The sequence below is a fragment of the Myodes glareolus genome, chromosome 8 (assembly GCF_982192425.1).
Source record: "Myodes glareolus chromosome 8, mMyoGla1.1, whole genome shotgun sequence".
Lineage (NCBI taxonomy): Eukaryota > Metazoa > Chordata > Mammalia > Rodentia > Cricetidae > Myodes > Myodes glareolus.
In genome coordinates this window covers 79,844,421-79,858,025 of record NC_142033.1, presented here as the reverse complement: position 1 = coordinate 79,858,025, position 13,605 = coordinate 79,844,421, and the positions used below count along the sequence as shown (strand labels likewise).

Below are 13,605 nucleotides of genomic sequence, written 5' to 3'. Positions count from 1 at the left end.
AACAAACGACTCAAACTATGACCGTAAGTCATTAAGCACTAGTACGCATTTCACTGAAGGCATACTATTTTCTGTATGTGCATTTTAATGAAGCAGGTATGAGGAAAGCTAAGGTGTGCAGGAAGGGATACATTACTAGGACTGGAACTACTGGGGTTATCTCTGCCCTATAAAGTATCTCCTTGGGATGATTTCCAGAGAAGAGAGTTTGTTTAAAAGTCTCAGTTGTGTGACCTTCAGCTCAAAAGTCTTAAGACAAGTGTTTAACTGCAAAGGCATAAAATATCGGCATGACTTCTAAAGGTAATGGCATTTTCAACATTAGCATAAGATTTGACCTTTGTGTCCAGTCTTCTGGGATGTGCCACTTTAGCATGTTGGGTTTCTTTTTCTTCCTGCTCCCTGTTAAAAGGCATACCTTGAAGCATCAACTTCAAGAATACAGCAGTTCAAAGACAGCAAAGAACCCCTAAGAGGAGGACATCGCAGAGCAAAACTCAATTAAATTTTAACCTTTCAAACTGTAAAAGATGTAAAGTTGTTCCATTTCCTCCTTACCCAAATTAAATTGGATCCCCAAAGACACAAATAAAGATGCAAGGAATACATTGGCACAAACACAATGACTTTCAAGAGCCAGGTTAAATTACGGCACATCTCATTTATTCACTTCAGTATAAATATATTCATGTTCCACAAATTGGTACTTATTGATTCAACAACAGAAAAGGCTATGTGCTTCATTTTCACAATGGAATATGTCAGAATAGGAGGAAAGGAAAATCATCAAGTACTAAATTTCAATTTCCTTATCAAAAAGCATAATTTATGAGATTGACACATACAAATCAAAACCAATGACATCGAAACTGTCCGTGATGGGATTAATCCTTACTATTAAAATATCTCAGATAAAAATTATATCCAGAAAAGACAGATTTAATGAAGTCCTGGTATAGAAAATAAATGGCAGAATGAAGTGCTTCTGTACAGCGCAGCTATTATTACCCAATGCTAACGTTGGCTAAAGCCAGATTCTACAACGAATTTAATGTGCTTCATCATTGAGGTTCAGAAAAATGTTGTTAGAAAATGTTCAACAGTGTCTGAATGGAAATCCATTCGGTAGTAGATACATTGATTTTACACATTTTATTAACTGTAAGATGTCATTTATTATTTCAATAGAACCTATGGGAGCCCTATCTTTGAGGGCAGCATTTCTGAGAGTGACATTTTTTAGAGAACTTTTGAAAAGTACTGAGAGCTACGTGTTCTGTTACTGTGTGCGGTGTATGATCCTTCTAGGGAAAAATTTTGCCTGGTGTCACTGGCTGTCAACCTGAATTGTACATGTTTAGATCAGAGTGTTTGGTCATAGCCCAGAGATTTGAGATGCTCTCTCCCACAGAGATGGGGCCTAAGAATATGAGTTTCTACCAAGCTCCAGGTGAGGCTAAGCTATCAACATGGAACCTTCCATACCTCAAAACAGCAGGCTTAGAATTTTAAGACAACAATTAGTTATCCAAATCAAGCATACAATCCACTTTTATTTCCTTCCATAAACACAAAATAAGTCTGTGAGATTCTGCTGCAAAGCATGTTATAGATGAAAAATGTCTTGAATTTTGCTGATGAATCGGCATACAGCAGGAAAGTATATGGTAATTTCTTCATGTCACACCATATCGTCATTTAGTTTTTGGAAAAGTTTGTATTTAAACTACCAGGTGCTTCTTTAAAATGTGAAAATGTAAAAGAAAAAATACTTCGTGATAATTTTTTCCTACTCAAATTAGTTAGGGACTCATTCTATTTTAAAGGAAGATGTAGCACGTGGCTTGGGTGGTCTAGGGTGGCCCTCTTGGCTCCTGAACCTCTTTGTTTGGACTCCTGTCACCGCATTGCTGTGTTTGTCACAGAGAAGATGGTACCCACCTAACTTGGCAATCAGAGGAAAAGATCTCTAGGAGTGAGGCTACATTGGAGAATGACCTTTAAGATTATTGGTTATTAATATGCAAAGGGTTTCAAATTAGAAATTTAAAGAGAGAATGCTTGATTGTCTGAGCATTTCTTCCAGATCCTCAGCTGTAGCCATGTCTGGTCTTCAGTGAACTCTCATGAAAGACAGGCTTACTCCTCTAGAGCCTAGATATGTGAGTAATACAGATGGTGACCGTCAGTGGATGGTGCATCAGCAGGAAAGTGTGGAATTTACAGTTGTTCGGTGGCAAAATTAACAAAAACCTGAAAGAATTAATAAAAATAGTTACTAACTCATAAGCATATTGGACCTTTTAGTATTGGTTGTTATAAAGGGAGTCATTGTCTCAGAAATTGTTCAACTGTCAAAAAAAAAAGCCAGAGGTTCAAGGACTCTGCGGAGGGACTATGTATTCTAGATATGGAAGGGAACTTACGTCCACGCAAACAATACAGCAGGCCTAAATAATGACAACCCTGGCTGACATGCCAACACAGACGGGGGAAATCCCACATGGCCCCACCCTAGATGAAGAACTACAGGCAATTAATGCCTGCTAAGAGAGGGAGAATCAGTCGTCCCCAGATGGGAGACCCCTAATTGGATACTGGTTATCAAGTATTCAACTCTAAAGCCATATACATGCAAATAAAGCTAAAGGGACTGAACAGAATGAACTTATATATTTACACATATGCATACATCATCATCATCATAATAATAATAATAATGCATTTGAGAGAAAGCAGGAAGAGGGACATGGGAGTGGTTGGAGAAAGAAAATGAAGGAAGGAAGAAAGATATAATTATATTTTAATTATTAATAAAATAATATTTTAAAAGAGCAGACACCATACCTTTATCCCACCCAAATCCATTGAGCTGTCAGCTCCCCAAATGAGGCCAAATAAGTCAGCTGGAAAGTATCAATATCTCTTGGTTTTAATAACTTTACATTTCTAATGCCCTTAGTACAGCAAGCACTTACTTTCCTCAGAGTAAGCTATCACCCTACTGCAGAATTGAATCCATCATTTGGGATCAAATAAGGCAGAAAAAGGAAGTTTAGTAGAGGAGGGCTGTCCAGAGCCTCCAAGAGCAAATGATCACTCTGTAACCTGGATGAAATTCATCTGAGAGACAAGCCCTCTAACTTTTGCCATCCTCCCTAGACTTTGGGGAAACTGAGTAAGGGTTAGTAAAAGAGCTGGTGTGCTGAAGAAGCCATCTAGCTAATTTTAAAGTCTGCTGGCTGAGGTCCAGTTGTTGTACTCAAAAGAGGGGATCTGTACTCTGGGAGGTTGCATACCTGTTCTAGCATGGTCTGGCTGTTGGAGGTTGCATACCTGTTCTAGTGTGGTCTGGCTGTTGGAAGTTGCATACCTCTTCTAGCGTGGTCTGGCTGATGGAAGTTGCATACCTGTTCTAGAGTGGTCTGGCTGTCGGAGGTTGTGTACCTGTTCTAGAGTGGTCTGGCTGTTGGAGGTTGTGTACCTGTTCTAGAGTGGTCTGGCTGATGGAGGTGGCATACCTGTTCTAGAGTGGTCTGGTTGATGGAGTAGTGCTTGATATTCAGGAGGCTCTTGTTGTTCTCCAGAACTTTGAACAAATCAGCCAAACACTCCCAACTTTTCTGTACATGATATTCCAATAAATTCAGATGCTGTCCCTAAAAGTCAGAAAATCAGAGTCAAGAACAGAAATCACTGAACAAACTTGATTACACTACATCTCATTGTAAATAAATTCAAATGTGTTTTTACGGTCACACATGTGAAAATCAGTGACGTGCGTAGGTTAATGTTGGGAGTCACTGATGAACACTTATGGCTGACTGTTCACCCTGAGACACACTAACAAGTGGTGTTCACTTGGATTGAGATTACGTCTTGTCCCTCTCTGCCCAGCTGTGTCATAAGCACTAGGAGAGGCTTAAATGGCCAGAGGCTACCTATAGATGCTCCAGAAAGCAGGTGAATACAACATAATAGAAACACGTGAGGGTTCCCTGAACTTCACAAGCATCATGGGATTCTTAGGTCCCAGTTTTCTTCTCCATTAGCTGAGCTTTTGGTCAGAAATTTCCTCACTCTGATTTTTAGTTTTCTGCTTTCCCACAGAGATAATGACAGTTGTATTTTACTGGGTCTTTAGGGCAGTCTTTTAGGGTAGAACACAATGATAGTGTCTCACAGGTTATTTGTCAAAATCAACAAAGAATGGCTTCTTAATGCCTATTATGTGTTAGAAGCTATGATACATAAGAATAACAGCCGTCGCTGGGTGGTGCTGGTGCATGTCTTTAATCCCAGCACTCAGGAGGCAGAGGCAGGTAGATCTCTGTGAGTTTGAGGGTAGCCTGGCCTACAGAGAAACCTTGTCTCAAAAAACCAAAAAAAAAGAATAACAGCTGTCTAAAAAATTTACAGACCAGGTTGGAGAGACAGCTCAGTGGTTAAGGGCACTGACTGCTTCTCTACAGGATCTGAGTTCAATTTCTAGCAGCCACATGGGAGCTAACAACAGCCTGTAACTCCAGTTCCAAGGGATCCAATTCCCTCTTGTGGAAATAGGAAGACTGTAGGCACCTGCTGCACAGACCTTTACACAGGCAAAACACATAAAATATAAATAAAAAACCTTGAAAAAATAATTATAAGCCACTGTAGTGGCCCACACCTGTAAGTCCATGCTTAGAAGGCTGAGGGAGGAGGTCTAGTCCACATTCAAGTCTAACCTTCGCTGGATAGTGAGCTTCTGGCTAGTTGGGCTACATAACAATATTACATAAAAAATGCAACCAATAATCAAATAAGAAAGACAGAAAAGAAAGGGAAGAACTACTAAGTGTTTTCAAAACTTCAACGTGCAGAACAACCTCATTACCTTGTCAAAATGTCAATTCAGTTTCAGTGAGTTGGAGACACTACTGGCCCATGCACCATGTTTGGTCCATCAACCTCAAAGTTTATAGTTCCAAGCATGATTTAACAAATGTGGAAATTTCCAAGGTTATATAATGTGAAAATTACCAAGCTTATAAACTCCATAGCAAATACATAGAAGAAATTGATTTCTGTAACCCTCCAACCAAATGAAAGGAGCTACATGATGGAGCTGTGTATAGTGTAGGAGAGGAGCATGCACAATTACAGTCTTCTCTGGGCTGTCCACCAAGTGACCAAGGAGCCAGCTCTGCCATCATCAGAGTGACTGAGCTATGTCCACCATCCAAGATAATTTTGGTTGAAACATAGCCAATAATGAGAGAGAGAGAGAGAGAGAGAGAGAGAGAGAGAGAGAGAGAGAGAGAGAGAGAGTGAGCAGGTAGTACAGAATAAAACAGAAAAATGACTTAGGATCTCCTCTCCATGTAACTGATTTATCCCACTTGAACCAGCCCCTCCTAGAGGGAGGATAAACTCCTAAGACAGGAAACTTAGGTAACTCACAAGGCTCAGAAAACAGAAAGTTACAAAATTCATGAAGGCCTCCCCAAAGTTATAAAATCAGAAAACAATAACAGGATGGAGGAGACTCTCTTTGAAGTGGTGCAGAAAACACCTGGGTTACAGTTTGGGTGATTCCTCACTCATCCTGGAGGTGCTGTTATTCAGTGATACCACTGCCCTCGAGTAACTCACACTCCTGTAAGTAATCCCAATAAATTCACTAGTTCACGAGGCTAGACCTAAGGGGCCATCTCTCCTTTAGCTGGCCATCAGTGGGTAAATGAGCATCCATTCTTGAATCCCATGGAAAAGCCACACTATGTACCTTAAACTGGATTCCTGGGAAATGGACCTTCAAGCAGTCGGAAACGGCACTAGGTTGGCTTCCTTCCTTGTGGAGCCAAACTTTGACTGTATAACCATCACCGAACCTGAGTCAAATAAAGATATATGTAGCATTACACATTTGGTACATACTGATTTACAGCGAAGGTATTAGAAGGCAATTTATGCAAACCTAGAGGATGTTGGTGACTACTTTAAACTGTTGGGGTATTTGAATTCTCAAATGTAGTATATGGAGAAGTCAACTTTAAGCCTGTTGTACAGTGGCTGTCACTTGTTTACACTGACAGAGACATCAGTTCAACTTTAAAAACAAATCAGTAAGTCCAGAAATCAGCACATAGTTGATCAAAGAGCTAAGGTGAAAATGCAAATGGTGAAGGCAGAGTGCCGAGCAAGAGGAAGTCAGAGGTTGCCCTGGAGACCAGCCGGGAAACACATTTCTGCTTTTGCTGCTTCAAGGCCTGCAATAATTAAAATGTGCATAGAAGAAGATGAAAAGGAATACATAAGCAACTTACGGACTTTTTTGTCTATTACGTGAAAACATTTTCCAGGTTTAAGTAAGCCTCAGTGGAGAATCTTTAAAAACCCATTAAATCCAATTAATGTTGCCAATAGACTCCTAGGTGTGAGGCCAGCAACTGGAGTTTGGCCTGAAAGAAACTGGCATCCCCTCCTCTAGAAGCCATCATCTGTCCATGAATTCTCCTTCAGGGATGGACACTCAAAGACTCATTTCCCCTCCCTAATAAAATGTTGACTGACTTGGTCTTGTCCAGGTCTTGTGAAGGCCATCGCAGCTGCTGTGAGCACTTGTATGCAGTTGTCTGGTCATGTTCAGAATGCTGTTTCACTGCAGGCTTTCCCCTTTTATGATGGCTCCTAGGCTCTGGGGAAGTGGACAGAGATGCCTCATCTGTGGTCGCGTACTCCACTGACACATATTCTTGTTACATTAGTGAGCTGTGATTTTCTTCACTAACCACTCTCCACTGTACAAAGAATTCTCTCTGGTCCACTGGCAGAGTTAGAAGGCAGTTTGATACTACACCATTTAGTAGAATACCCGTAGTTGGTTGGTTTGATACTACGCCATTTAGGAGAAAACTAATACTCAGTGGCTCCCAGAGCCTATGAACCCTCTAGTCGTGGTCTCTTAGAAGATATAGTACCAGACACCCTTTTTTTCCCCCTTGTGATGCAGACTTTAAATCCAACAAGAAAGTAATTGTTTGGCCCTCCTAATATTCATACCATTATTTGCGCCCATGGGCATACCTTGCTTTGGTGCTCATTATTATTCTTCACAGGGTGCACAGCTGGGTGAGTCTGTTGATGACCTTTGATCCTCAGAAGCCTGGACAGAACTTTAAAATCTAGTGCTATAAAATCTAGCCAGCAGGGAGGAAGCTTCCTGGTCAGTACCAACCATATTGTTCCATAACACATAACCGATGTGTATGTGTAGGTTCTTAGCATAAAATTCTGGTGCCCAAGCAAAAGCAGAGACTATAGCCTATGTTGTTGGAGGGAGGGAACTATGTGTTTTATTCTATAGCTTAATCACAGGTATTGCAAATACAACAGCATCTCAGAAGATTTCTGATCAGTAAAATTCAATAAATCTAAATGGACCATGACTAGTCAAAGTACTGCTTGATAAGATTTTTGTTATTATTTTACTGCTACTACTACTACTACTACTACTACTACTACTACTACTACTACTACTACTATTTTGGAGGTGAGTGGCATATGCAAATGGTATATAGTTCATATGTAGAGATCAGAGGTCAACTTCGTGAAGTAACGTCTGTCCTTCCACTTTTAGGCGGGTTCCAGGAACAAAATTCAAATTGGCAGATTTGCACAGCAAACACCCTTACCCAATCTTGAACGCCTGATTATTGAAATTCCTATCTGTTTGGGTACTGGTATATCAATTAAAAGTACAGAATATGGTATCCAGCACTATCTAGAATATTACCTCAAGCTGAACAAAGCTAGTTTAAGGAATGAAAAAAAATTGTAATTTTGTTTTTATTTTTGAGATTCTCTGTAGCTTTGGAGCCTGTCTTGGAACTTTCTCTGTAGAACAGGCTGGCCTCAAACTCACAGAAATTGCCTGTACCAGTTTCCTAAGTGCTGGGATTATGTGCAATTCTTATGGTCATCATCTACTTACAAAGCATCACTAGAGGAAAATAAACACAAGTACATTTCCTTAGTAAGCCTGACCACAATATTTTCATTCCTTGAGTTTATGTGATAAGGACAAGTGGCTTAAGATTACAAGGACTTGTTAGAGGGACACAGGTAAGCCTTGTGAGCATCCTCTGAGACCTGAGTCCAGGGTTCCATTGTCCTATCTGCTGCCTTGGCTTCAGATATACATTGTGAAAATGATATGGTATATTTGAGACCACTTGAGTTCTTGCCTGCCTTCCCTCCAAGAATAGAGCAGGTAGACATCAAACAATGCAAATTGGAGAGGTACTTTGCTGTCAGTTCAACATTTATAATCTTTAAGGAAAAAATAGATTATTCTGTGAGGTTAAAATGAAACCAATTTGAACACTTGGTAGCAGCAGAACTATAACCTCAAGCTATTACAACCAATGCAGTTGTGAAAATAAGTGCAGAATTTTGGTGGCTAAGACAGGAGTAATTCTCTCTGCCTGTAATCAATGAGAGGCTGACTCCAGTGAACTCCCTGACAGAGCAGAAGCCTCTGTAGCAGGGAACTAAGGAATTCTCTTTAGGTATCCAAGGAATATTATGAAAGTAGCTTCAGGGAATAGTCAAAGCTGTTGAGGACCATCTGGACCCTTAATCTCTGAATCTCTAACCACATACAGCATATAAAGTTTTATCAAAAAGTTTTCATTGGTTCTGACAGCTATAGTGGTCTTTGCAGGCTACTGTGCTTGGGGCTCTGGCTGTCAAAAGTGGGTCATTTGTACAGAGTTTTGTTTCTTTAGTGGCTGTTATTGCTGTATTGACAGCAATCTGCTCTTTTTTCTTAGGGCTTGAGCTCACCCATGAGAGAGCTCTGCAATGAGTGGGAAGCTTTGCATCTGGAACTCCTCCCACCTCTATTGACCATAGTCTCCATCCTTCCTGGCTGATGGCTTCTCACTTACACATGGCTAAGATGCCAGAGGACACTGATAAAAACACACATGGATCTATACAAAGACGAATTACCTACCACTCCTATTCAGCCAGCTCTAGAAATCAAACACTAATCCACTAGTTCCATAAGAGGATCCAGATCAGTGGCCATCCTACTCCATAGAAGGGGAGCAAGAGGCTGAGCAGCAAATTAATACTGGCCACAGGTACTGTCTTCACCAAGACTCCAGAGTGGGTGAACATTTCCATGCTTCAAGCAAGAAAGGCATAAGCCTAAATGGTTGAAGGAACTTCCCAAGGTCAAGAGATTATTCATTGGAGCCTTGAAGCATCTCCACCGAGTAGGAGAGCTCTGACAAGGCACACCACTGAGTCCTGGTGCAGGGACAGTGAATGGCAAAATGTTCCTAGTCACTCTATCATTTTGAAGAACTTGTAACAAAGATGCTGGATCCTCACAGCCTGCGTTGCTCCTATAAAATGCCTGACCCTGGAAAGCTGGGAGAAATTTCCAAGCTCAGCTGTCACATCTAGAGATGAGGCTAAGAAGAGACGTTGCCTAATAAGGTTGTTGGAGGACAGAATGAATTTATCCTTGTGAGTTATTTGGAGCAGTTTTGGCACTGTGTAAATAAGTAAATAAATAAAGAGTGTAATTTCAGCTCTGTGCAGGATTTCGCCAGAATAAAGCATCATTCTGTTTGATATTGAGAATCCCACAGTTAATTTGGGAAAGTTCCATTAATGCAGACAAGACAATGTGAGCACAGATTGTAAGCTGGTGTGTGTAGGGGACAATGAGTAGAAAGGGAACCACATGTCCACTTTCCGTGCTTATATAGATTGCAGCCTTCATGGGCATATTTTGTTAATGTATTCTGAAAACTTCAGGCTAAATTTCAAAAATCATCTGATAAATTCTCTATAAGCACATGTGCATATTAATATTTTCAATTCTTTCAAAGTTAAACTGCATTTGAAGTAGCACCCTTCTAACTTTATTAGAGAGAAACAAAACAAACATTTAGTTCTTAAAAAATGCTTTCAAGAGAATATATACATATATATATTTAGTAGGTAAGTAATATTCATGAATGTCTCTAGATTAGTCAGAAATACTTTGTAGTCATAAAATTATAAAAGCATACATATTTTACACTTAAGAAAATCTTTATAAATCAATAAATTAATTTATGACATATTTAATTTAGATTTAATAGGTATTTAATTTAGGTTTACTTTCTCAAATCTGCTCAGTATACCAATGATCTAAATTCCCAGAGTATTTATTTGATTACCAAACTTTTACAAAGACTAAAAGGTTGCAGCATACCCAGTGAGTCACGGGTTGATATATACACTTACTGACCCAACACTTCAAGACTATCCAGTGTTCACCATCATTAGGGCAGCAGAAAGCATAGAAAGATAAGTGAACAGAAATATCGGCAGGCGATGTTATGTGTAAAAATACTTTGTGATACATTTCTTATTCACTGTAATATGTGTAAAAATACTGGCCACAGATACTGTCTTCACCAAGACTCCAGGGTGAGTGGACATTTCCATGTTTCAAGAAAAAAAAAGGCATAAGCCCGAATGGTTGAAGGGACTTCCCAAGGTTAAGAGATTGGTCACTGGGGCTTTGAAGCAACTCCACCGAGTAGGCTCCCAGCTCTGACTGGGCACATCAGTGAGTCCTGGTGCAGGGACACTGAGTGGCAAATGTTCCTAGTTACTCTGCTATTATTATGTAGAACTTGTAACAAAGATGCTGGATCCTCACAGCCTGCATTCCTCCTACAGATGCCCGACCCTGGAAAGTTGAAGCATGAGTAGCGCAGAACAGAATGGAGCATCAAGTGCCTACACTAAAGAGTGAGCGAGCAGGGACTGAAGCCGATAGCACAGAACAGAATGGAGCATCAAGTGCCTACACTAAAGAGCACTGTGAGTGAGCAGGGACTGAAGCCAAAACAAGCCCTCAAGTTACAACCGAAGCCCTGCTCTTCTGCTGTTCTTAGTTCCAGACTCCATTTCTAAAAATACTTTACCCCAAATGAAAATTAAATGGTTCATGAAAATATGTTAATTTTATTCTTGGCCATTGAAATATATATCCTCAAAGAATTATGTAAAAATACCTATTATTATATGAAATGGAAAATTATAGGTTCAATAGAATATCGATTGTCTAAACATATTTATAATGAATTTCTAATAAAATACTAGAATCCCATTTGAACATTCTATGACTGTTAGTTATTTCTCTATCTACATCTGAACACTAAAATGAAGAGATAATACCACCATCATAATTATAAAGACACTTTTAAAATCATGGTTTCTAAAAATACCAAGGAAGTATTCTGTTGTGCCAAGTTCTGCAAGTGCATTGCTAGTCTGGCTTTCAAGTATGCCATCTAAGATTTACAGGCATAAAACTTCTAGGCATAGAAACCAATATTTGAGTTAAAATAATAAATATTATAAAAGTGTACTATTCTTTTAACATTCTTTTAAATGTCTCTTTATATAATTGAATTCTATCATCTGATTCATAATGAATCTAAACACACACATACACGTACACATATCCACTTATATGTTCTTCTCAATAAACAAATGGAATATGAAATATCTTTTTAAAATGATGTTTTCCTATTCATGATGGAATGAAAACACATCGAGCAGGGGTCATATGATCCTGGGTTCTTACATGAGCTCAAACAAGCCTGTACATCAAAGTATTCCCAGGAGATACATATGCACTGATGCTTCAGACCATGTCATCTGATTTCCCACTCTTTGGTCTCACTACACTACATCCTACTTGTTCGTGTCTATGCAATATGCCAACTTCCAGTCATCTCCCTTCCATAACTGATTTGCAGTTGTTTATCTTTAGGATCCATAGAGCAAGGACAGAAGAAGACAGAGAAGAGATTGAATGTAAGAAAACGTGGTAGAACGCTGGGTAGGTAACAGATATGTAGGTGGCTAAGTGAAATGAGGAAAACTTATCTGTACTGAAATTCCCTCAACGCTATATCAGCCCTGTGTGACTCTTTGTGGTAGTCTGCAGGAAAATGGCCCCATGGACTCATATATTTAAATGTTTGATCCCTGGTTGGTGGAACATTTTGGGAAGGATTATGAGATGTGGCCTTGTTGGAGGAATTGTGTCACTTGGTTTCAAAAGTCCATGGTAAGGCCAGTTTCTCTCTCTCTCTCTCCTCTCTCTCTCTCTCTCTCTCTCTCTCTCTCTCTCCCCCTTCTGCTTATGGATGACATGTTAGCTTTCAGATACCGCTTCAGCACCATGCTCGCCTGTCTTAATGAACCCTGCCATGATGGTCATTGATTCACCTTTTGAAACTGTAAGCAAGCCCACAGATTAAATATTTTCTATTTTAAGTCGCCTCGGCCATGATGTCTCTTAATGGCAATAGAATAATACCTACGACAATCTTCTTCTAGAGAGACAAGGAACCATTAGAGAAGACAGAGGATAGTTCTGTCTTCATCTATCCTGAGCGAAGTACCAAGCACACATTATTCCATTTAATACCCTGGGATTTTATATACCATTGTCTCTAGCTCTGCAATACAAACACGGAATTAGAATCACATTGGGTACTCAAGAATTGATTTATCTCACACAGCTCAAAGGGACTAGAAAGGCTCACAATTCCAACATCTATAAATTCAACTAAAAACCACAGCTTACAGTGGGATGTCTTCTAATGGCTATCACAGCTCTGTTCTTTAAATGACCACTGTGACAACAGTGTGTTCAATTCACTCCTCAGAGCCACCTGTGCACTGTGGCCCACAGATGGAATATTTTCTTCCTAAACTGAGCAGTTCTGAGGTCATTCCTTTTGTCACTCATCTTTTTTTCTGCCCTCCTGGGACAGATTAGGATGCATCCCATAAGCACAACTTAACTGGACTTAACTTCCTAGGTTCAAATGAGAAGCAGAAGGAGGGAGAATGTGAGCAAGGAAGTCAGAATCAGAGGGAAACTTCATCCGAAGATGGATGGAGATTGAGACAGAGATTCACACTGGAGCACTGGACTGCGCCCCCAAGGTCCAAATGAGGAGCAGAAGGAGGGAGAACATGAACAAGGAAGTCAGGACCATGAGGGAACCTTCATCTGGCGAAGGATGGAGATAGAGACAGAGTCCCACATTGGAGCACTGGATTGAGCTCCAAAGGTCCAAATGAAGACCAGAAGGAGGGAGAACATGAGCAAGGAAATCAGGACCACGAGGAGTGAGTCCACCCACTGAGACAGTGGGACTGATCTAATGGAAGCTCACCAAGGCCAGATGGACTGGGACTGAAGGAGCATGTGATCAAACTGGACTCTCTGAATGTGGCTGACAATGAGGCTGACTGAGAAGCCTTGGACAATGGCACTAGGTTTTGATTCTGCTGCATGTACTGGCTTTCTGGGAGCCTAGTCTGTTTGGATGCTCACCTTCTTAGACCTGGATGGAGGGGGGAGGACCTTGGACTTCCCACAGGGCAGGGAACCCTGACTTCTCTTTGGACTGGAAAGGGAGGGATGGGGAGGGGGGAGAGTGGGAGGGAAATGGGAGGAGGGGAGGAGGTGGAAATTTTTAAGAAAGAAAGAAAGAAAGAAAGAAAGAAAGGAAGGAAGGAAGGAAG

At 40.3% G+C, this 13,605-nt stretch overlaps 1 protein-coding gene across 1 annotated transcript in view; it reads right to left on the bottom strand.

The window, feature by feature from the left end:
* Positions 1-641: 641 nt before the first annotated feature.
* The window catches only part of Abca13 (ATP binding cassette subfamily A member 13), a 329,916-nt gene continuing 316,952 nt past the window's right edge, over positions 642-13,605 (bottom strand). The window contains exons 44-46 of the mRNA XM_087909185.1: positions 5,768-5,873; positions 3,522-3,659; positions 642-2,253 (exon numbers count right to left, since the gene is read on the bottom strand). Coding sequence (XP_087765311.1) covers positions 2,221-2,253; positions 3,522-3,659; positions 5,768-5,873 — 277 coding nt within the window. The 3' untranslated portion in view covers positions 642-2,220. The remainder of the gene's footprint in view (positions 2,254-3,521; positions 3,660-5,767; positions 5,874-13,605) is intronic.